Source organism: Hydra vulgaris, chromosome 11, assembly GCF_038396675.1.
Source record: "Hydra vulgaris chromosome 11, alternate assembly HydraT2T_AEP".
Lineage (NCBI taxonomy): Eukaryota > Metazoa > Cnidaria > Hydrozoa > Anthoathecata > Hydridae > Hydra > Hydra vulgaris.
Genome location: NC_088930.1, coordinates 42,765,373 through 42,791,566, shown reverse-complemented (window position 1 = coordinate 42,791,566; position 26,194 = coordinate 42,765,373). Strand labels below are relative to the sequence as shown.

The 26,194-nt window shown below is 25.5% G+C and overlaps 1 protein-coding gene across 1 annotated transcript; it reads left to right on the top strand.

Annotated features, from left to right (window-relative positions):
• Nucleotides 1-655: 655 nt before the first annotated feature.
• LOC100207687 (GATA zinc finger domain-containing protein 1) lies at nt 656-25,345 on the top strand. The gene is made up of 3 exons (XM_065808904.1): nt 656-1,203; nt 6,614-6,791; nt 24,890-25,345. The coding sequence occupies exons 1-3, from the start codon at nt 694-696 to the stop codon at nt 25,120-25,122; spliced, it is 921 nt and encodes a 306-aa protein (XP_065664976.1). The 5' UTR covers nt 656-693; the 3' UTR covers nt 25,123-25,345.
• The last annotated feature ends 849 nt before the right edge of the window (nt 25,346-26,194 follow it).

Here is a 26,194-nt window from a genome sequence, read left to right as displayed (position 1 = left end):
AACAATTTAAATACTCTTTTTTAAACCCAATAATAATAACCAGTAAAAAAAAAATTAGACTAAACCAAAATTTACCCTGAGGGTCACAGGGGAGCACAGTGGCTAATATGGTAAATACTCTATTTTATTTTGGCAATGTTTTAAATTGGGCTTAACTTGTTCTGTTCTGTTGCTAAGCCAAGCATGACCATAGTCATACAAAATATGTTTTCAACATCAGCTACTTCCTCTCATTCTTATGGCCTTCTTTCCCTCTTCTCACATTTTTAATTATAAATAGTATTGTTTTAAAATTAAATATAAAATGCTTTTTTTTCTATTGCAACTATTTTTCAAATTGTAGTGAATGATAACCCAGAAGGCGCAAAGTAGAGACTTAGTAAGAGTGTTTCCACTTATCAGTAAAAAAGCAACAACAATATTGTGATAACTTTTAGCAGTAAATCATATTATTTTTAATTATAACCATATTTTTTTAAAAAGAAAAAGTAATAAAACAAGGAAAAGTTAAAATTTTTGTCATTAGAGTCAATTTAATTTAAAATGATTGTCATTTTTTAATTATAATTAAAGTTTGGCATGTATATATATATATATATATATATATATATATATATATATATATATATATATATATATATATATATAATTTTATTTTAAGAATAATAAAATGTTTTTAAATAAGCTAAAATAATGGATTCTGATAGCACTTCCAGCATTCCTGAAAATGAATACGAAGATGCATCTAAACTCCTAAGTGATGACAATGATAAATTTCAACTTCTTGAAGTTGCAGAGCATTGGCAAAATAAGCAGGAAACAAGTGAAAAATCTTTAAGTCAAAGTTATATGATATCAGATCACAAAACTTCAAAGTTGCAATGTGCTGATTGTGGTGTGAACCATTGTACAATGTGGCGGCGCTTGAATGAGGATAATTTAGTATGTAATTTTTGTCATCTCAAAAGAATGAAATGTTCAAACTCTGTTCATGGAAAAAATTCTATAAATAAAGGCAAAGAACTTCCAGCTGTTAGAATATCAAGTCGTAAAAACAAAGCTAAAAAAAAGTTTGGTAATGGATTTGTTTCTCTTTTAAAAAATGGAACTTCAAAAAATCGTCGCAGTTTATTTAAGCAGAAACCATCGAAAAGTGTTGATTTTTGTGGCTCAATTATCACTTCAAATGCTATTTATCATGACGTAAGTGATTTAATTATACATATTTTTTATTGAAATATTTTAAATAGGTATAACTTTTTTATCTATTTCTTAAAAACAATATTTTATGTTAAAGTTATAGCTTTTAAACCAGAGCATATAAAGGCTATTTAAACAATTTTTTCATTTTTATGAAATTTATTTTTAGGTTTCCTTTTTCAAAGAAAAATTAAATTTCCCAACCTTTGATATTAAAAAGCTAATTATAAAGTTTTATTGTTCTTTGACTCAAATCACAATAATATTTAACATAGCATTGTCAATTAACACTTTTAAGGAGCTAAAAAAGTTGAAAGACTGCAATTTACATTCAATGAAAGAATTACCATAATTTTTTTAACAAAAAAAAATTTCTTAATATTCGAGAGTAATAAAGAATAAAATTTGTGTTTATGTTAAATCTTTGAAAGATTTTTTGATAAAATTTAAAATCTTTTGATAAATTTTGATCCAGTTTAAAATATAGATAAAAAATCTATTTTAATTTGGGAACCTAATAATTGTTTACAAGCTCCAATAGTTATAGTTTATTTCAAAACATCATTATTTAATAACTGTACTAATCAAAGCTTGCAGATACCTGGAAGTAACATTTAATCCCCTAAGTCCTAGTATTTTCACTGCTACCATAGTCATAAGAATACATAGTCTGGAAACACTGACCTTTTCTATTGTTTTTTAATTTTAAATTAATATGAATTTTTTTTTTCAATTAACTTGAAAATTTTTTAAAAAGAATTTTTAATTAACTTAAAAAATGCAAGATGACCAGGCGAATGTCCAGTTTATAAAAAATGGCAAGCTTTTATTGTAAATAATGATTTGGGTTGTTTGTTTGATATGATATATTTTTTCACTTTTTTCAAAGTGAAAAAATATATCATATCAAACAAACCTTTTTTTTTCTAAATTCTAGATGTAGAGGACTTTTTCTTAGAAATTAGCGATAATTTAAGATTCTTTAAAGACAAAGCTGAATCATTTCTATGAGCTCTGTTACTCAGTTCTCTATTGCTAACTAGTTTTACTATATCTATGACATGCTGAAGTATTGGTATGTTTTTCTTTAATTCTTCTTTTTGTTTCTTTTTAAAATCAGAAAATAACAATATGTCAATGATTTTGGTATGTAAAGCTTGTATGTAAAAACTGTTTACCTTAAAAGTGCCATTACTAACTTCCAAATCAAACCTAACTCATGCCACGATCCAAAAATTATAAATGGAGTTTTCAAAGGATTTGTTTACAGAGCATTATATTTATGCTCTGATAATAATATCAAACAAGAGTTATTATTTCTAATTGATGTTTTTGTAGAAAATGGTTATAAAAAAACAAGCCTGAAAAATATTATGAAAACCACTAAAGAAAATTCACATAATAAAAAACAATATTCTGAAACTCAACATTTAACCATTTCATCAAAAATTGTTGTATCTTTACCGTGGATTCCAGGAATTAGCCCAAAGTTATGAAAAGTTTTCTGAAAAGCACCAAAAAATTACACACCAGTCTTTAAATCACCAAAAAATTTAGAACATATACTTACCACAAAAATTAAATCTCCTTTTTCTATAAATTCTTACCCAGGTGTGTACAAATTTGAATGTTTCTGCAAAAATGTTATATCAGTGAAACAAAATAAAAAATCTTATCTCGCATTTACCAACATCAGAAAAATATTTACAAAGGAAAATTCAGCAATAGTGAAACATTCAAAAAATTGTCATGGTAATTTTGCATGGAACAATAAAAATACATTAAAAGTAGAGGTTATTAAGTTTAACAGAAAAGTGAGGGAGGCACTTGAAATACAAAGCCATGAATGTGTACCTTCAGACGGCGGTCTGAATCCAGATGACGGAGGTTACGTTACAACTTCCTTTTTTAAAACTTATGTTTCGATATTTGAATCAAAAGAAACTAATGCATTGATTTGTTTGTTTTTGTTTTAATGGTTTTTTATATTTATATCATACTTGATAATGAGGGTATCTATACTCCCTTGAAATATTTTATTAAAAAAAAAATAATTTCAAAAACAAAGAATTACATCCAAAGTAGAAGTTTTTATTTAATTATGTGTCCAAACAATAAGCCTTTAGTAGATAGATTAGATTCTAAAGGTAAAGCTAAGAATACACTTAAAAACAAATTTTTTGATTGACTAACAAAACTTAACCACTGGCGTTTAATAAAAGTTTAAACGCTAGTGATAATCAATAAAAACTTAACCACTATGTTTACTAATACATTTAAGCGTTGTTATATATTAACAAAAAATAAAAAAATAAATAAAAAATTATGTATATAATAATAATATTAACAGGTGATGCGGAAGTTATCAGACAAATCCTAATTTCATTATTTGAGCATAATAATTAGTTTTTGTGGTTTTATGCATAGGCATAAATGTTCTATAAAATATAAACTTTATTATTTGAAACACAATTATTTAAAATGAGGTTAAATGCAGCTGAACGAGAATCTTTTCGAAAGCAACTAAAATGTTTTTTGTAAATAAAACTAATATTAAAAAAAAAAAAATCGTAAATCATTTTGAAAAGGAAGGATTTGCTCGAAGTACAATATATGGTAACCTAAAAAGACTTGAAACTGTTCAATCGTTTTCTGATAGAAAGCACCCTGGTTGTCCGACATCGTGGACTAGAGAAAAGAAAGCCGAATTAACGAGACTTGTCAACAATCAAAAAGGGATCAGTCAGAGAAAAATAGGTATTAAATTCGGTGCAAATCAACCGACAATTGTTCGTCAGTTAAAAAAAATGAATATTATAAAAAAAGACTCCAAAATACACTATAGAACAACAAATAAAGGCAAAGAAAAGAAGCAGGAAGCTAGTTAACCAACTCTATAACACAAAATCGCTTCTAGTCATCGATGACGAAAAATACTTTTATTTTGCGGGGACAACATGCCTGGAAATTCTGGATACTACACAAACAACAAAAAGACATGCCCAGAAAGTGTTTGTTTTATAGGAAAAGAGAAATTTCCCAAAAAATTATTAATGTGGATAGCCATATCTGACCGTGGTATGTCTGAGCCATTGTTTCGCACTTCCAAGGCTGTAGCGATCAATTCATCAATCTATATTAATGAATGTTTAGAAAAACGACATCTTCCATTTATTCACAAGTATCATGGAGACTTTAACTATTTATTTTGGCCAGATTTAGCAAGTTCTCATTATTCTAAAGATTCTCTAAATTGGATAGACCAATATGTCTATTATGTTGATAAAGAATCCAATCTCCCAAATGTGCCTCAAGCACGACCAATTGAAAATTTTTGGTAACATTTGGCACAGAAGGTTTACGAGGGAGATTGGCAAGCTTCAACAGAGAAAGTTTTGATTGATCGCATTAAACTAAAACTACAAGAAATTGATTCAAACTTTTTGCAGTCGCATATAAAAAGCGTCAGAGAAAAATTGAGATCAATTGCAGATGGTGGTGTTTTTTCATATAAAAAATAATATATTTTTATTAAAAGATAAATGCTTTATTTAAAAAAATGTAATAGTAGTTTGTTTTTTTATTTATAAATAAGTTATTGATGTTTTTATTTTGTCCGATAACTTCGGCATCACCCGTTATTATGTACTTTTTTCTTATTATCCATGTTTTACCTTTCCAAAATAAAACAAAAATAAAATGCTTTTTGTGGCTAAAAAAAGTAATTGTTTAAGGACAATTGAAGTCACTGTATATTGAATTAATTTTAAAGTGGCGTCAAATTATTTTGGTTTGAAAAAAAAAGCTTTTATTGTTTTCATTTTTGAAAAACATTTTAAATATTTAACGTTAGAATTTTGGCATTTGTCAAGAAGAATGTACTCTCTAGTTGAAGAAAAATCTTTTTTTTTTATCAAAATTTATTTTTGGTTCAAGAAAAAATATTTTGATTTAGAATTGTTTCTAAATCAAAATATTTTTTTTTAACCAAAAGTATAATCCTACACTTTTGAGCGAAGAAAAATACTTGTCTGAAAATATTAAATTGGTTTTATGCAGACTCTTCCGAATATTTTAAGCAAAATTTGTGAAAATATTTCAATCAAAGATCATTTAAAAACAATTTAAAAAGATGGTGATCAAGAAGCAAATGAGGAATTAAAAAAAAAGGACATTTACTTTATGTTAATGTCTTTTTTAGTTATTCTTTTGCTTCTGAAGTCAATAATTATGTCAAACAACATGAATAAAATCAGTCTAAATTAAACAAGACAAAGTATATTTTTAAAAATTATGACAAATGTTCTTTAAACATTTATCAGAAAGAAAATCTTCTAATAAACTATTGGAAATGTAACGTGTATATGTCATTTGATATAAGAAAGCAGTTCTTGGCAAAAATTTTGTGTGAGAAATTTTATTTATCAATAGATAATGTTGAACATGTTTAGAAAAAATTAGATTCAATATTAGAAAAATTTAAAGTCAATAGTGATTTATTTTGTTAAGAGTAATAGGGACTGTTGAGTGAAAATCTACTAGCTTTACACTTGAGCAATATAACTTTAAATAGTTCACCAACTGAAGTGTCTTCTGTTATATTAAACAATCTTTCTGATATAAAACCAAACATAAGTGAATCTGTAAATACAACTTAAGAAACAACTGATATATAAAGTAAAAGTTTACAATATCTTAATGAATATATTTTTTAAAGATTGCAAACAGTTTCTTTAATTTTACTGCTCTGCAAGGTTATGGAAGATGATACTCAGACTTTTTTTAATACTATATATAAGAAGTATTGTGGAATACAAACAATGTTAAAAAATTATATTGTATTTTCTCTTTATAAACAAGTTTGCAATGATCCAGAATCAAGTGAAGTTATTGAGAATTTGCTAAAGCCCTAACTTTTTTGAGAATTTGCTAAAGCCCTAACATTGTTTGTAAAAGTTTGTTATTTTTTTATGCTAAGACATTACTGAACAACATAAAATGAGAAAGAAAACTTGGAAGGTCTGTGAAATCTTAAATTATCAAAACAAATGAAAGAAAAAGTTTGTTGAACGTAAAAGGCTATTTTCATAGTCACAACTTTTTAAAACATTAATTTTATAAGAACTACTTTAACTTTAAAAATTTATAATCAATTTTTTTTTATTAGGATAGATAAAATTTATTATTAAAGGTCCTTATATTATATGTTACAGTTAGAGCAATAAAATTCAGAGTTATGATTGGTTACCTATTTGTATTGAATATATTTTTTAGAGACAGGCAACAGTTCAATTTTACTGTGCTTCAGGGTTATGGAAGATGATACTCAGACTCTTGACTATATAAAGAGGGATTTGTAAAGTACAAACAATGTTAAAAAATTATATTGTACTACTCTATTTTACTTGTTTAGGGATTGCTATATCATGTTGGCGATATTGTTTCAACTTATGATCTGGAAGGTGGAATTTTTTTTGCTCAGCTCCGAGGCTTTCTTCAGGATAGTTACTGTGAAAAATATTGTGTAATCACTTGGTTGATTCCTAAAGTTCCACAACCCAAGGTTTTTGATCCAATGTTGTTTCTACCAGGTAACTTATTTAATAAAATTTCTAACTAAAATAAAAATGAATAACTTAGATGTTAAACTCTCTTTAATACTATTATCCTTTCAGTCTTCTTTTTATTATTAGAAATACCGAATATCATTTAGTAAAAAGAAATGTCAAATATCATTTAGTAGAAAATTCGTATAATAAATTTCTGATATTGACAAAAATATTAAAAACAAGTTTCGAAAATAATGCAAACATTTTAATGTAAATAACACAAATATTTTAACAACGATGCTGTAGAAACAAGATCTTGCTTCATATTTAAAGGGATCCAGAAATGCTGATACAAGTTGTGTTTAAAGAAAATGTTTAAAAAAAATATTTGGGCTGAATTTTTTGATTAAAACAAAATAAGTAACGTTTACCAAAATAACTAATGTTGTAGTTTTTGTCACATCTTGCCTCCTCCATTCAAGTATGATTCTAGGTTTATAAAATATATGCTGCAATCAAAAGACTTTATAATTTATTAAAAAGGTTTAATTCCAATGTTTTAGTATATGATGCTAACATAGAATTTTGATAATGAATCTAGAAATATTTTTTCATCATGGATTACAAAAGAATTAGTTACTTATTATTGCATAGAAATTTTTTTTTAATCATAAATTAGTAAGGCATTTGTTTAGTTATTTTATTTTCTAATTTTTACCAAATTCGCAATAAAAATATGAATAAAATGTTTCAGATATTTTAATAAAATTTATTTTGTAAAAAAAAAAATTGCTTTTTTAACTTAATTTTTAAAATTGAATGATTATTGCCAAAGATTGAAAAAAAGTGTTGCATTATTGAGTCAATTTTTAAATTAAAATTGTTTAATGGAAAACTTGTAGTTGTTGATTTTGGTAGTTTTTGATTTGTAATGTTAAGAGACAGGTTTTAATGTAAAATGCTTGCCAAATACAACATTATTGCTATAAAACATTAGTCATTGCTTAAATCAATAAAAAGCTGTCTGTAATTTTGTCAAGTGTAAATTGTATAAAAAAGGGCACAAAAAAAAAAAAAAAAATACTTCACAGTAAGTTAAGCATGTTAATTGACAATAAGTGACATTTCTTAAGTTAAGCGAATGTTCTGTGCAAGAAGCAGAGAAATTCACATATTTTTAATGTGTAAATTTCTTTGTTAAAAAAAGTTAGACAAATAAAAAGCAAACTGATTTAGTATATTAAAGTGAAATTTTTAACAAAAAATTTATGTATATAAATACTTATTTGAAGTTTCTTTGAATGAATCAGACATCCAAGCTCCTTCTCTGTCATTTGGACAGGCCATTGATATCCATAGTGGATACGGTTCAATGCAACCAGTCACAAAACATCTATGCTCTGTTATGCATTTCTGATTTTTAGAAATTTTTTTTACTTTACATATAATGTACAAAAACTTTTTAGAAATTTTTTTTTAAAAGCGCGTTCATTTGTTTATATATATATATGTATGTATATATATATATATATATATATATATATATATTTTTTGCCGACCTTAAACACTTTTAGGTCAGCATTGCCGAATGCCTACCCTAATTCCGAGGGTTGTATATATATATATATATATATATATATATATATATATATATATATATATATATATATATATATATATATATATACATATATATATATATACATATATATATATATATACATATATATATATATATATATATATATATACATACATATATATATATATATATATATATATATATATATATATATATATATATATATATATATATATATATATATATATATATATATATATTATTTGACCACGCATGCAATATTTAGTTGCGACAACTTGCCCACGGCTTCATAGATGTTTTGAGAACATTCATGTTTGAGTATGTTTTCATGTTTGTCCGCATAACAATAAGTTTTTAAATACACGCTAAAAAATTAACTTCATAACTTTAATCTTTACTAATTAAATGATTTTATATTGGCGAATGCTTTAAAAAGATTTGCTAATATATTTGTTTATATAAAAATGTTAAATAAATTTGTTTTATATAAAAATGTTTGTATATCAGCTAATGTTTTAAAGCATTCGCTAATATAAAAACATTTGATTAGTAAACATTAAAGTCATGAAGTTAATTTTTTAGCGTGTATTTAAAAAAATAATTGTTATGTGAACAAACATGGAAACATGCTTAAACATGAATGTTCTCAAAACATTTCTTGTTTCTTGTTTCATCGTACTACAAAGAGTTGTATATGATGTGTAAAAACAAAACTCAGGCCAACTACGCAAAGCGCAAAATGATTAAAAAAAGGTTGACTTTTTTATTTATTAAATAAATCAACAAATGTTTGTTTATTAGAATCTTGTTGAAATAAATCAGAAGTACACAAATAAAAGAAATTATACTAAACTCTTTCATAAATTGAATAACATTTGTTTCTTTGTTGAACAATTATTAATAGTAATTTTTTTACTTTATATAAAAAAGTGTCGCTTTGAATTGAAAAAAAATGAATTGTAATCAGAGTTGGACCTGCTATTGCAGCCAATCTTCAACCATTATCACATTTTCGTAATGTTGCTTTTCTTTCTTTTTTCTATAAATAATATAATGGACACTGCCCTAAAGAGCTAGTGTCTCTTTTTCTTGTGTTACTCGTCATTCAATTAAGTCTCATTCTTTTTCTGTGACTGTTCCGAAATGCTCAAAAAACTCTTATTCCTCTAGTTTTTTTCCTCGAACATCAGTTCTTTGGAATTCACTTTCTTCATCTTACTATCCTGATTCATATAATTTGCAGTCTTTTAAGTTGTCTGTCAATCGTTATCTTGCTCTACAATCTTCATCTTTTCTCTTCCAGTAACTTCCAACTCTAATAGTGGTTGCTTGCAGCCTTGCTGAAAGCAAAGATGTTCAAAAAAAAAAAAAAAAAAATATTAATGATACAATTCTAACTAGTCACGTGATACTATACAGAAAAAAAACAAATTTTTGTGGAATATTTTCCATGCAATAACAGCTAATCAAATCGCACTTCCCCACAGTGATGTACAAAAAAAGTGTTACCTTAACGTTTTTTCTGTTGTTGATTTTACTTAGTTGCATCACCTTAATGTTAAACATCATTGTGGAAAGTCAGCAACTATGAAGAAAAACCTTAACAAATGTTAGCGAAATGTATGATTTTAAGTTAATAAGACCTAAGCCTTACATAATATCCCGCATTTTATACACACACTGCGTTCTAAAAGTTTGAACAATAAGTGCAGTCGACTAACTAAATTATTATTTTTAATCATAAAAACAATATATACATATAAAAACACTTAAAAACTATCAAAAGTAGAAGCTGTCACCATATGGCAGCTGTATGCAAATTTACAGTTTTATGCAATAAACACTCTCAAAACTGCATTTTTCATATTTCCCAAAAATTTTTTTAATTTGACGCAAAATTAATTATTTAATTATTTAAATAGATACTTTGAGCTAGGTAAAGTTTTAAATAATGCACAAGCAAAAAGCAATTAAAATTGAGTCAAAAACGTTAAGGTGACAACAAATAGTTACCTTAACACAACTGTCACCTTATAACATGTTTTTTTAGCACATTTTTTTCGCCATTGAATATATTTAGTGAAACATATATATATATATATATATATATATATATATATATATATATATATATATATATATATATATATATATATATATATATATATATATATATATATATATATATATATATATATATGTATATATATATATATATATATAAATATGTATATATATATATATATACACAATATTTTGCCGACCTAAAACACATCAGGGTGGCAAAAAAAATTTGATACAAAAACCATAACCATAAAACATAGAAACAAAGTGGGCAATTTTTTGCTAACCTAAAACACTTCTAGGTTGGCAGTTAGGTCAGCATTGTCAAATGCCGACGCTTGTTCTGAAGATTGTATATGTAGACCACACAGGTAAAACCACACATGTTACATTTTTCTCATTTTGAGAAAAATGAAATTTAGTGTTCAGAGACATCAGATATCTGTTTATTGATATTGTATTTAATCAGAAGTATTTTTTTATGACATTTTAGTCCTAACACAACATATAAATGCAGTTTTTTTGCTAAATACAAAAAAAAAATTCACAGTGTTTATTTGAAGACAAGGCGCTCAGTTTGGACATTTTTTTTTGGCGCTCATTTTTGGACATTTATGATTTTTCCGTTGTATATTTATCAACTCATAAACTTCACTAACCTGTAACCTTTTAGGGCAATTATTTTGTTAAATGCAGATAGTAACACACTGTAATATACAACCACAACTTACTCAGATGTATGTGATGTCCTAGCCCCTAATCCCTCCGCCGCCCCTCCCCTGCCCCCCCCCCTCCCCTTCCTCCTTATTCATTAAAAAATTTCAATAAAATCAAAAAACTTATAAATTTTTTTTTTAAATTGCAACCTTATCTCTTTCCCAAGCTCATTTATTTATCATAATGTCTGTAATCTATCACTTTTATCGAGTTTGTATAAACCAGACAAACACCCCATTGAGAGCAAAACATTAATAAAAATAAATGCTTGTTTTTATTTTCAAATAAATATCAAATAGATTTTTCAGTATAATTTTAACTTTTCAATATACTTAGCAATAAGATCAAGTGTCTTATTTTTTTGACTTAGAAATTGTTTAACTTCAATAAGTCTTTGATTTTTAATAAGAAAGGGGCAACAGAGATATGTATACTTTTTTCTGTTTATCAGGCACTTTAATTTTAGACCTAGGCATATGGGATGTAACACACATAAAGCAATACATTTCCAGTTTTCCCTACATAATTAAATAATTAACATATGTAATTAAATTACAACTAACCTTTAATATTTTAATTTCTCTAAGTGATATATCTTAAATGGACAACCAAGAAGTTTGACTTTGAAAACTCTGCAAGTTTCAGAAACTTGTCTCATATCATGTTTATTTATAATATCAAATGGTTCTAGTTTTTGTAAGAGATCTGGAAAACATTCCTCCAATCGTCTGGGGTTTCTGCAAGAAACTTTTGGTTTGCAATGTTCATGTATCCAGCACATAAATTTCAAATCAATTTAATACACTTCACATAAGAGCCAATTAATAATTTAAAAGTCATGTATCATAGAGAATACAGACCATTTGTTGCCAAGAGTTTTATCATAGCAATAAAAATATACTTTTTGAGTTGAAAGTGGTAGTACACATACTGATTAAGTATTTCAGGGTTTGTTTGAAAAGTCAAGCAGATTAGCTCATAATTAAAAGTGTGCTGAGTTTAAAGACATGCAGCTCTTTTCCTCCGATAAATTCTTTCAGCTTTTCTCTGGAACTGGAGTGATGCATTTAAAGCATTCTTATATTGTAAGATACTTTTAGCAGCATTAGAATTAGACAATTTCTTGAGTCTTATATCCTAAAATAAGATGCTTCCTTAGTTTGTGACCAAGCAAAGTAAAAAATATATATATTATAAAAAATACTAGTATAAAATATAGTATTATATATATATATATATTTATATATATATATATATATATATATATATATATATATATATATATATATATATATATATATATATGTATATATATATACATATATATATATGTATATATATATGTATATATATATATATATATATATATATATATATATATATATATATATATATATATATACATACACAGCGTGCAAAAGTAACCGGACAAGCGCATAACTTGAGATAACTTATGAATTAAAAATCCAGTTTCTTTCAAATTTTCACTGGAATGTCTACTAAATCTAAGCAACCTAATCTTAAAAGTTCATTTTATTGAAATATCCGCATGCAAAAGTATCTGGGCAGAAAAAAGTACTTAAAGTAGATTTAAAAAAATTTTTTTTTTAGTTAAAAATGTTGTAATTTTAAGTAAATTTTCTTTAATACTTTGTCGAGAAACTCTTGGCATTGATTACTCGAATTTCGAATGGAGTTATCAATGCCAAGTAATCAATACCAACAAAATTTGATTGATTAATCAAATTTTTTTGGTCTTAAAAAAGTCTTTTACAAGGGTTAAAGTGTGCTTTGAGTTATTGTCCTGCTGAAATATCCATCCTTGAGGTATTTTGTCTTTAGCATGTAGTAGCATAACATCCTTAATGATATCATTGTACATATTTTTTTCCATTATGCCATTAGTTAAATTGATAGGACCGACACAATCTCTATTGAAGCAACCCCAGACAATAGTATTTCCACCTTCGTGCTTTACTGTTGGTAGCTCGTATTTAGGATCGTTTCTACGGTTTCAATGATTTTTTGGTCATTGAACATATCTAATACCATCAGATCCAAATCACATAAAAATATAGATTCATCACTAAAAAGTACTTTTGAAAATTGTTCTCTTGACCAATTCAAATGTTCATTAGCAAATCTCAAGCGTGCTTTTTAATTCTTTATAGAAATAAAAGGTTTCTTTGCAGGGCGTCTTTCAAATAGATTTGCAGACCTCAAATGACTCTTAGTTGTGTCAACACTACATTTTACATTATAAAATTCTTTCATTTCAGCATTTATCAAGACAGCATTTTTGCATTTCAAAATTGTATATAAAAAAATGATTTTTAAATTTTAATTGGGCTACCCTCTAATTTGATGTGGTTTGCAGTCAGGAAAATAAGTTAAAAATTATAAACTTAAATAATGTGTTTTAGTGACTGCTCAAGAGATTCAAAGTTGTAACAAAAATGGTGAGAAAACAGTAAACATTCTTATCCCTTAAATTTGATTGAATTTAAATATTACAACATGTTTAAGCAAGGCTCTAAATAAGCGCCGGACATTGTCTGGCACTTGTCTGGTAAAAAATGACATCTATCGGTCATTTTGTCAGACATATATTTTATGTGCATTTATTTTTCAATCAACTTTATTTTTTGAACTTTTCTAATCATTTTAGTTGTTCCAAAATTATAAATAAATTCAGTATTGTATATAAACTTTATTTTTTGAACTTTTTATTTTTTATAAAAAACAAAATTTGAACACATGGCTAAGTTAACAAAATATGTCATTTTTTTGAGTTAAATCATTTTTTAAAAGACGTCAAAACAATGCATTTATTTGAATAAAGTAGCCCTAGTACAACATTGCATTTATTTGAATAAAGTAGCCCGGTTTTTATCATTCATATTAAAACGTTGCAGTTAGTTATTAATTTAAATTTATAGTTTAGTATTTTTTTTTTTGTCCGATGGTTTATATAAGTTTCAAACAAATATTTTAGTTTTTAAAACCCCTTTTAAATTTATTACATAAAAATTTTAATGTAATAGTTATTTTAATGCTTATAGAAACCAATACTTTTTGTTACACTATTAAATTTGAGTTGTTACATAACATTTATTTTTGTGCTAAAAATTTTCGCTATTAAAAGTGTTATAAAATTAATCCTAGAAAAAGTTTGAAAAGATTTATAAAAAAATACATATTTATGTATGTAATTACGTTTAATATTCTTTGATAATTTAAACAAAATGGGTTTATTGTAAACATTATAATTAATTTGTTACTTTATTTAATAAAATAATAAGTAAACTTAATAATTTATGTATTTAATATATTTACATAGTAATGGATGTATTTAATAATTTTTTATTTTTATTATACATTTTTATTACATAATTAATTATGTATTTAATTACATAATTTGTGTATTTAATATATTTACATAATAGTTTATGTATTTAATAATTTACAAAACTATTGGCATAATATATTAATTTTTAATTAAGTTGAAACATCTAGTATAGTATGTAAACTTATCCTCTTTCTTATAATAAATTACAATATTTCTAGGGGTTATATATACCCTCGTTATTTAAGTAATATAAAAAAAAAAAAGGTGTAATAAAGATTAAAGCTGATTCAATAAAATAATTGTTATGATTATTTAAATTTTTTTTAAAGCATTATGGGACATACTATTTAGCCACATTTTTGAGTTTTCAAATAAATAAATAGACACATTAATATCTAATAAATGTTTTCAAAAATAATTTTATTCCATTTTTAGGTCGAATTCCTTCACTTATGACTGATTTTAGAAAGTTCCTACATAGCAGAACAAAGTTTAATAATCTTTATACCATTTAATAAAAGCCAAAACAAATTTTTGATAATCTTCATACCATTTAATAAAAGCAAAAATGAAGTTTCGATAATCTTTTAATAAAGTTTTATACAAATTATAAATTTTATAAAGTTTAATACCATTTAATAAAAGCTATGAAAATAAAACAAATAATTTTAAAATATTTAACAGTTTTTTTATATTACTTGAATAACGAGGGTATATATAACCCCTAGAAATATTGTAATTTATTATAAGAAAGAGGATAAGTTTACATACTATACCAGATGTTTCAACTTAATTAAATTTTATAAAAGCTTATCTAAGATGTTAACTTTTAAAAAAAATATTAATTTTTAAAAAATGTAATATAGATATATTTTCCTTTTCAAATTTTAGTTTTTTTAGCTTCGATTTTTTCTTTTTCTTTAAGATTTTCTTTTTTATAGATCTTACAAATTTTCTTTTTATTTACAGCGTATTTTGAAACGCCTAGTGTTGTCAAAGCAAATTGCGTGGTCAAGTAGTAAAAATGAAATATTTTAAGCGTGTTCAGGAATGGCTTTCGGTCGCATTTCTTAAATTTTTATTGGACATGTCCGTCAAACTTGAGTCTTAGCTGGACAAAATGTCCAGTAGAAAAAAGTTCGTTATTTCGAGCCCTCTGTTTAAATGTTTTATACAATGTGTCATTAAAGTTTATAGTAATTAATAATCACTTGCTATTCTGCTTTAAATTTTTCTGTAATGGAATGGTCATTAGCTTTCTGTGAAATATTAACTGTCGTTCAGCTTCATCAAGTGTTAGCACATTATTAAAGTCTGTTGCTAACTAAACAGCACGCTCAGGACAGTCATTGGTGACTCTCATGTTTCTTTTTTTTTGCTTGGCAGTGAGATAAACAGGACAGAAAACCCATGCAGCTAGATTATAAGTAAGAAAAATTGGTTCAATTTTAAGCACAGTGAACAGATTCATCGATCTTTGAGTAACAAAATCTGACAAAGTCTTTTCCTGAAAATGGTCAATTAATTTTGAATCAACCCTTCCGAGACCAGTTTTCATTGGTGGTTTCTTCAGAGCAACAATCATAGCCTTTTTCTTGCTCTTTGGAACCAAGTCAGAAAATAATGCAAGTCCAATCAAATCTCAGCCAAATACTTGAACAACCAAGTTTCCCATAAGCTCACCAGTACCAACAGAGGGTTTAGGAATGGCCGATAGGTTTTCAACATTTAATCCTGATATAGTAATTGGCATCCTGTCAGCCAGGTTTCCGTATGTGTCTGGTAGAGTTTTACTGTCAAAATGGGTAATTAGGGGGATATTTGGCACAAATGTTTCTTGAATGTTTTGAGCTATAGATTTTCTAATTGTTTTACGAGCTCTATATATTGAGCTTGCAGATAGAGTCATATCTTTTATATCAATCCCAACAGCTTTGAGGACTGGCACAACAATGTGCATAGCCTGTACCGATGTAGTTTTTCTACACTCAAGTCTAGCAATAAATAATGAGCTATCAATAACACTATGTGGCTTCAGTGCTAATTTTTTATTTAGTTTAGTTAGAGTTCCAATAGGGTGGTTTTCTAATATAATGGTCTTTTTAGTCTTTTGCTGGTGTTACTTGCTAAATAGCAGCACCACATCACCAGTTTCTTCATATTTTGAATCTGAATTTTTTTCAATCGATCCAGTCTTGATATATTTTTTCACTTCAGTTGCGGTGTTCTTCTTCCCGGAAATGTCGATACACTTGTTTTTGTTCGCGCTCTTCAAGTTCTATATCTTCTGTACCCATTACCTTTTCCTTTTTTCTTATTGGTCTTGTAGAAAGATTATATCTTGTTGAATTTTTATAAGTCTATCACAATCTGCATCAGCCACATCAAATAGCTTATTCAACTTGTTTGTCAAATCAGTTTCCAATTTTAACTGTTTTTCAGTTCTGTGAGACTTGTTCTTTCCTATTTTAACATAAGAGTTATACAACACTTTTAGTTGAGCATTCCTTTTTTGTGTTGTTAGAATATTGGCAATAAACCAAAGTTGTAAAACCTCATCAATAGTATTAAAACAGCTTTGTGAAAGTTCCATTTTATTTGTCTTTAAATCATAAAGGCAACGCAGAACAAGACAAACATTGGGAAACAGTTTGAACACTTTATCTAGAACTGGTAGTTGATGACCAATTAGCCACACATTGTCACATCTTGTTTTAATAACCTTTTTCTTTGACTTTAATTTTTTTTCACTAAAAATACAAATTATATATAAGGTACATATTCACATAAAAATATAATTTTTTGTCATTAATCTAATTTATTGAAACTTAGATGAATTGGCTTTTTTTCCTAAGGAGTACCTAGATCCCATTAAAACAAACATAGTTGTAAGCAAAAGTTATATTGAGATTGATAAAAATAACATTATGCAGTATACATATTAGCTATTTTATCAAATTTAGTAAATTAGTTGAAAAAAGCAGATAAATAAAATTAATTGAGCTGTCACTTATTGTTGGAATAAGGTCATGGAATTTTTTGGAGCTATTTTTTTCTCAAATTAACATCATTTAAGCAACTAGCCAATTAACTTTTAAGCACCTAGCCAATCAACATATAAGTACTTAGCCAATTAAAATATTTTTTTTGAACTGGTCTATATATATATATATATATATATATATATATATATATATATATATATATATATATATATATATATATATATATATATATATATATATATATATATATATATTATATATATATATATATATATATATATATATATATATATATATATATATATATATATATATATATATATATATATATATATATATCTATATATATATATATATATATATATATATATATATATATAAATATATATATATATATATATATATATATATATATATATATATATATATATATATATATATATGTATATATATATATATATATATATATATATATATATATATATATAAATAAATATATATATATATATATATATATATATATATATATATATATATATATAACGTGTGTGTGTCTATATGTGTGTGTGTATATATATATATAAATACAACCTTAGGAATTAGGGTGGGCATTCGGCAATGCTGACCTAGAAGTGTTTGAGGTCAGCAAAAAGTTGCCGACCTCGCTTCGAAGTTTTATGGTAAGACCTTTGTATCAAATTTTTTTTGCCGACCTGATGCCGACCTTTAAAAAATTGTGGTCGGCAATTTATTGCCGAACTCAATTTTCCTAATTCCGAGGGTTGATATATATATATATATATATATATATATATATATATATATATATATATATATATATATATATATATATAAATATATATATAAATATATATATAAATATATATACAGTCGACTCTCGATATCTCGAATACTTGATATCTCGAACTTTTGAGTATCTCAAACTTTTTTAGTGGTACCATGGACATAACGTACTAGTTTAGGCTAAAATCCTCTCGATATCTCGAACCTTATTATCTCGAACTTTTTGGTATCTCTAACAATATTTTCGGTCCACAGGGCAATTTTCTCTCGTTATCTCGAACTTTTCAACAATTTTTTTTCAAAAATGTTTTAATAAAATTTAATTTTTTTAAATTCTAATTTTCGAAAAAAAAAAATTTTTAATTTGATTTTTAAATTCAATTTTTTTAAGAATCGAATTTCTGAAAAGTTTTCCTTTAATATATAATTTATTCTTTTTGTCAAACGCAGCAACATGCCGCTCGTTAAACGAAAACTCACGAACAAATCTATAATAGAAAAATGCAAGGCATTAAAAGACCTAGAGACTGGGATGTCTAACAAAGAGGTTGCCAAAAAGTATGGAGTCCCAAAGAACACATTATCAACAAGTACCAATTGATGGTACCATACTAAAAGAAAAGGCACTAAAATTCGCAGAAGCATTAGGAGAGTTGGATTTTAAAGCATCTGATTGTTGGTTTCATAATTGGAAAGAAAGGTCAGTTAAATTTTGTCAAATCTTGTTCAATTTTAATATAAACAAATAACATGTATCTGTTTATATTTAATTTATTTAGTTTTTTAAACGTGTAATTAAAATTCAATTATTCTGTTCCTATTTTTAGGAACGGCATCAGCTTTAAAATAATCTCAGGCGAAAGTGCCGCCATGACGAATAATATGACTGCTTCGTGAAATGAAACTACACTTCCAACATTGCTTTTGAATTACAAGCTTGAAAACATTTTCAATGCCGAAACTATTTTACCAGTGCCTACCAAACAAAACATACCATTTATCACGAGAAAAATGTTTTGGGGGAAAAAATAGTAAAGTCAGACTAACAGGTATAGCAGCAGGGAGTGCAACGGGAGAAAAATTACCTATGTTTGTTATTGGAAAATCTAAAAACCCACGGTGTTTTAAGCACATTAAACAACTTCCTTGCACATATAAAAATCAGCTAAAAAGTTGGATGACCGGAGACCTTTTTACAGAATGGGTAATGAAACTTGACTCATTTTTTCGTGCTCAAGACAGGAAAGTAGCACTCCTGGTGGATAACTGTTCTGCCCACCCACACATTGAAGGGCTAAGCAACATCAACCTAATATTTTTCCCCCCTAACACCACATCTGTCCTTCAGCCCATGGATCAAGGCGTAATACGAAGTTTTAAAGCTCATTATCGTCACAAAATTGTGCGTTTGTGTATCAAGGCTGTCGATAATAACGAACCCATGCCAAAAATTTCTATACTTCAAGCAATGAAAGATCTTGTTTCTTCGTGGAATGCTGTGTCGAAGGAGACTGTCATCAACTGCTTTAAAAAAGCTGGTATCAGCAAAACAAACAAGAGTATTGAAGAAGCTGATGATGATCATTCTTTTAAATTTTTGACAGAAGAACTTAACCGTTTGCGGGAGTTAGATCCTCGTGCCGTCCAAGAAGATCTCTCAGCGGAATCTTACATTGGTTTAGATTGCGATGTAGTAACCACCAGTTCACTTGCTACTGATGCTGAAATCATTGCTCAGATTTTAGACCCTAATTTTGAAAACGACGATAATGAAGTTGAAGATAGCGTTGACGAAGCTATTGACGTCAAAGCCCCGCCACGCCCATCTGATGTTCAATTAGAAATTGCTTTTGAAACAATTCAAAATGCTTCGCTATACAGCTCAAAATACGGAAATGAAATACAATCCCTAGCACTAAAACTTTAGGGTTTAATGAAGATGGAAAAGATGGATAATTTAAAGCAATATCAGATAACAGATTTTTTCCAAAAGTTGTAGTTTTTGTTGTTAATGATTTTTGTCAGAAAAATAACTTGTTTTAATGAAAGTCGGGCAATTTTATTTATTTTCAACCCTTTTCTTGATATCTCGAACTCTCGATATCTCGAACTTTTTTTCCGGTCCCCTTAGTGTTCGAGATATTGAGAGTCGACTGTATATATATACATTTATATACAGTACTGTGAATATGTTTTAGATCACTTACATTTTTTCAAAAAATCCTGAAGAATTCTTTTCTTATATTTAAGTTTGTAGTTCTATATTATAAACTTATTAAAACACATGTAGTTCACACAAAATAGGGAACAATTACAAACTTTTTAATGTCAAACTTCATAAAAAACTCCTAATATCTACTATGTCCTCCTTTTGCCTTAATCATAGCCGATCTTTGCTGGGGAATAGATTTATACAATTTAGTTATAAAATCCTGGGGTATGTTGTGCCATTCTCTTTGAAGTACTTCAAAACATTCTTTAGCAATTCGGGGAGTATGTTCGACCTCCTTTTTTTCCAGGTAATCCCAAATATGCTCAATTATATTCAAAACTGGACTTTGGGGAGGCCAGGTCATTAATTCCAGTACTCCTTCTTCTACCATTTCATTTAAATAATTTTTTGCCACTCGGGAACAATGTTTTGGGTCATTGTCCTGCTGCAAATAAAATTATGACCTATTAGTCTCATTCCGGAAGATACAGCATGGCGCCTTAGGATATCCACATAACATTCCCTGGTGAGTCACCCCTCTATTTTGATCAAATCACCTACTCCACATGAAGATAAACAGCCCCAAACTTGTATAGAGCCTCCTCCGTGTTTAATAGTAGGGTTTAAACACTCAGGCTGAAAGACTTTTCCAATTTTTCTTCGAACATATTGGTGTCTTTTTGTTCCAAAAATTTTGAATTTGGACTCATAGGTGTACAGATTCCAATTAAACATTTCCTGGGCCCAATTTTAGTGTTGTTTTGCATATTTAAGTCGTTTTTCTTTATTGCCACGCTGTAATCATGGTTTTCGAATTGCAACACACCCTCTTAATCTCGATTTGAGTAGGTGTCGTCGAATACAAGAAGAGCTGACATTTTTCCTAGTTGCTGTGTTAATGTCCTTTGTCAACTCGGTTGATGTTTTTTTCCTATATCTTAAAGATAGGGTTTTTAAATATTTATATTCATCTTTTGTTAGCTTAGGAGGTCTACCACTTTTCTTTTTATCTTCAAGGTAGCCAGTTTCTCTAAATTTTTTAATGATTTCTGCAACAGCAGTCTTCGAATATCTTGTTTTGGACGAAATTTGACGCTTTGAATAACCTTCTTCATGAAGCACAATAACTTTTTGTCTCTCTATTAAAGATATTTTACCCATTTAATTAATCTAAAAATGCAAACTAAACATTTAAAAATAAAAACAAACATTTAATTTATCTAAAAAATTGTAAATACATCTAATTATACTAGTGGTCTAAAACATATTCACAGTAATGTATATATATATATATATATATATATATATATATATATATATATATATATATATATATATATATATATATATATATATATATATACATATATATATATATATATATATATATATATATATATATATATATACATTAATATATATATATATACATTAATATATATATATATATATATATATATATATATATATATACATTACTATATATATATATATATATATATATATATATATATATATATATATATATACATTAATATATATATATACATTAATATATATATATATATATATATATATATATATATATATATATATATATATATATATACATTACTATATATATATATATTTATATATATATATATATATATATATATATATATATATACATTACTATATATATATATATATTTATATATATATATATATATATATATATATATATATATATATATATATATATATATATATTATATATACATTACTATATATATATATATATATATATATATATATATATATATACATTAATATATATATATATATATACATTACTATATATATATATATATATTTATATATATATATATATTATATATATATATATATATATATATATATATACATTACTATATATATATATATATATATATATATATATACATTAATATATATATATATACATTACTATATATATATATATATATATAGTAATGTATATATATATATATAGTAATGTATATATATATATATATAGTAATGTATATATATATATGAATATTTTTTAGTCCCTATAATTATCAAAAAAGTAGCTCTTCAGAAGTATATCATGTTGAGTCTCAAAAGAAGTGAAATTATATAAAAACTTTAAAAATAATCATCATTTTATAAAAAACCTTAAGAAAAAAAATTAAAATAAAAGTTTTTGTAAAAATGCATATTTTTAGTTTTTAGTTTAAAAATGTCATTTTCTAGGTAGCGAAATCTAAAATAATATTATTTTTATAAAATAATGGTTATTTTTTAAGTTTTTATATAATTTCACTGCTTTTGAGACCCATCATGGTATACTTTTAAAAAACTATTTTTTTAATAATTATACCGACCTATCTGATGTTTAAGGGTCTTGGGCTACCCCTAAAAATATTTTTTTTTTTGAATATTTTTTAGTTCTAGTATTGTTTAATTATATAGAACATATTTAGAGGGTGAGTGCAGACATTTTAAATAAAAGTTGTTTTAAGGACCACCCTAATATATATATATAATATATATATATATATATATATATATATATATATATATATATATATATATATATATATATATATATATATATATATATATATATATAAATATAAATAATGATTTTCTTTTATTTTATCTATTTGTTTTTTTTAAAGAGGAAAGCAAAAATATAAATTGCTATCTGTTTGTAAAATATATATGTATAAATTTTAAAGCAACAAGCTTATATTGTCCCTAAATGAAAACCTCTATTTTACATACTGTATGTCATGCATATACTTTTATGTATAATTTTTTTAATCATATAATCATAATAATTTTTGCTATAGTATACGCATGTTATATGCATGTTTTGTTTTATTTGGATAAGGCGTTTACTTAATACACAGAATGTCCATGGATTCGAATTCCCATCACTATCAATTTTTTCTAATTGTTTTTCTTTTAAATATCGCTGATCATATATTTGCTTTGTAACCATTGATCTTTTCTTTTTTGTATTGATTGTTTTTATTTGTATTTTTTATGCTGTTTTTTATTTCTAAGTATCTAATTGAGCTTTAGTAAGTAATAAATTATTTTTAATTAGTAACTCCTTTAGTAAAATGTTTTAAGCATTTTTGAATGGGTAGTTTGTGATGTCATTGTGTGCTTATAATGCATATACGTATCTATACTTCCTTATAAACAGTTTGGCAGTTAATTTATGAAAAAAATTGTATAGAATTCAAATAAAAAAGTAAAAAAAGTAAAAAAGTGATTAAGATAAATCTTTACATTACTTTTATGTTGTTGTTTGAACAATTTTGAGAACAACAGGTTTTTAAGCTTCAATTGTATCATAGTTTTTAAGCTTAAAATGGCCATGTCATCTACACATTTTTCACATAGCCTTAATTGTTTCATATTAGCTTTTTATTCCTTTAAATTTTTTATGCCCAATCTTTTAGTGTTATCTAATTTTGTATACCTGTTGCTTTTTATCATTTGGCTCTATGCGCTTAGTTCTACCCTCCCTTTTGGTCTTTTATGTTATTGATGAACAATTAATAATAATAATTACTATTAATTGTTGTGCAATTATTAATAATAATTGTTAATAATGGTTTATGTATATTTCACCAATAACATAGTAGACCAATGGATATATGGATGGGGTGGGTAGAAAAACAAAAAGATTTAGAAAGAGAGGGGATTCGCTCAAGAAACATTCTGTGCATAAAGTAAACGCCTTATCCAAATAAGCTAAGCATGCATATACTTATGAACAAATAAATATAATTATATAATAAAAAAAGTTATACATAAAAGTATACGCATGCATTACATAGACATTTTCATATAGGGAAACATATTTGTTTCATTAAAATTATATTTTACAAACAGATAGGAATTTATATTTATGCTTTCCTTTTTAAAAAAAAATAAAAAAAAATATAGGAAAATCATTCTTTTTAATGTCAACTTGTTTTTTTTTTGCTTTGTCTTATCCATTTTGTTACTGAAAATAACAACCACTCTAAAGAAACAAAAATAAAAACAGTACACAAAGTATTTAAACTGTTATTATTTTTTCTATTTAAATTTCTTTTTAATTTTCTATTTAGTTGGTTTTTTCCCAAATGTATAATATAAAAAATACTTGCAAACAGCCATGAGCAAGTTGTGTAATATAAAATACTTATGCATGGACAAGGCGAAAAAGCCAAAGGCGTTTCCTAGGAAGGCCTGAATTTTTTTATTAATTATATTAGTTTATTGGTTAATATTAGTTTTTATTTTTATAAACATGTTTTATTTGTAATTTTATTTTGAAAATTATTTTTATTGTTTCATTTACGATTTATATTATTGCAGGGCCAGATGAAGACGTACCTCGACCAATGGATTGCTTTAATTTTGTATGTCATGCTCCTTCTGATTTATATAAATGTAGAATTTCACATCCTCCGTATCTTAAAAGTCAAGCTAATTTAAGTAATCTATTTGAAGCTGCTGTATTTATTGGTGATTTATCTAATGGTTTACACAAAGAAATCGAAAAAAGAATTGAAATACCGGATAATCTTACAAATGAAGAAAATACATAAATAAAAAATATTCTAAAAAAAGTTTTTAACTATAATAATTTATTTTCTATTTAAAATAATGAAAAATGATGGTTAAAACATAAAAACTGTTTGTCAAGTTCAAGGTGCAAGTATTTGTCAATGCATTCAATGCTTTAGTGTGTTCATTGCGTTTAATTGTCCATAAGTGATCAATAATGTGATACAAAAAAAAAGCAGGAAAAGCAAAAAAATAAAAAATAAACTTCAACATAATTCAAAACATCCTTACCCAAAAATGTAGAAAACACAAATGTGGAGATGATGTGGATGAATACAGAGAAATGCTACCATAAATAAACATCAATGATCTGTTGTAAAAAGTAAAAAACAACACATGTGATAAAATAAAAATATTTTAAAAAATTCAAAATTATTATGTTTTAAATTTAAAGTAAAAATCATTTAATAAAAAAATCGACATATGGCTATAATATTTACAGTATAACATTTTTCTATGTTATAATTGGTTTAAAAAAAATTAAATTAAATTTTAATATATTTTTATTTTTTGCAATCTTAAATCTTTGTTTTGTAAAACCACATAAAAACATGGTTTCTTTTTTGCATATAAAGTGATAATTTTTTAAATCTTTGTATATGCATCTGTTTATCAAATTTTGGCAGTAATAGCATAGTATAATATATGTTATAATATGTTATATTTATGTATATTACATTATAGTAAAATATATTTAAAAGAGTATTTAAAAAACTTTGTATGTATAATATAGTGAAATAAAAATATATAATGATTTAAAACAGTCTGCTTTCTCAATTTAACATTTGTGATTAGTAAAGATATTGTTGTCTATATTGTTTGGTGTTAAAACTTATTAAATTGTTTATTTATACTTTTTAATATTTTTATTTCTTGATTTAAAATACATAGCTGATAAGTGCAGACAGACACTTTAATTAGTATCAAAGACCTATTTTTTTTTATTTCTTGATTTAAAATACATAGCTGATAAGTGCAGACAGACACTTTAATTAGTATCAAAGACCTATTTTTTTTATTTCTTGATTTAAAATACATAGCTGATAAGTGCAG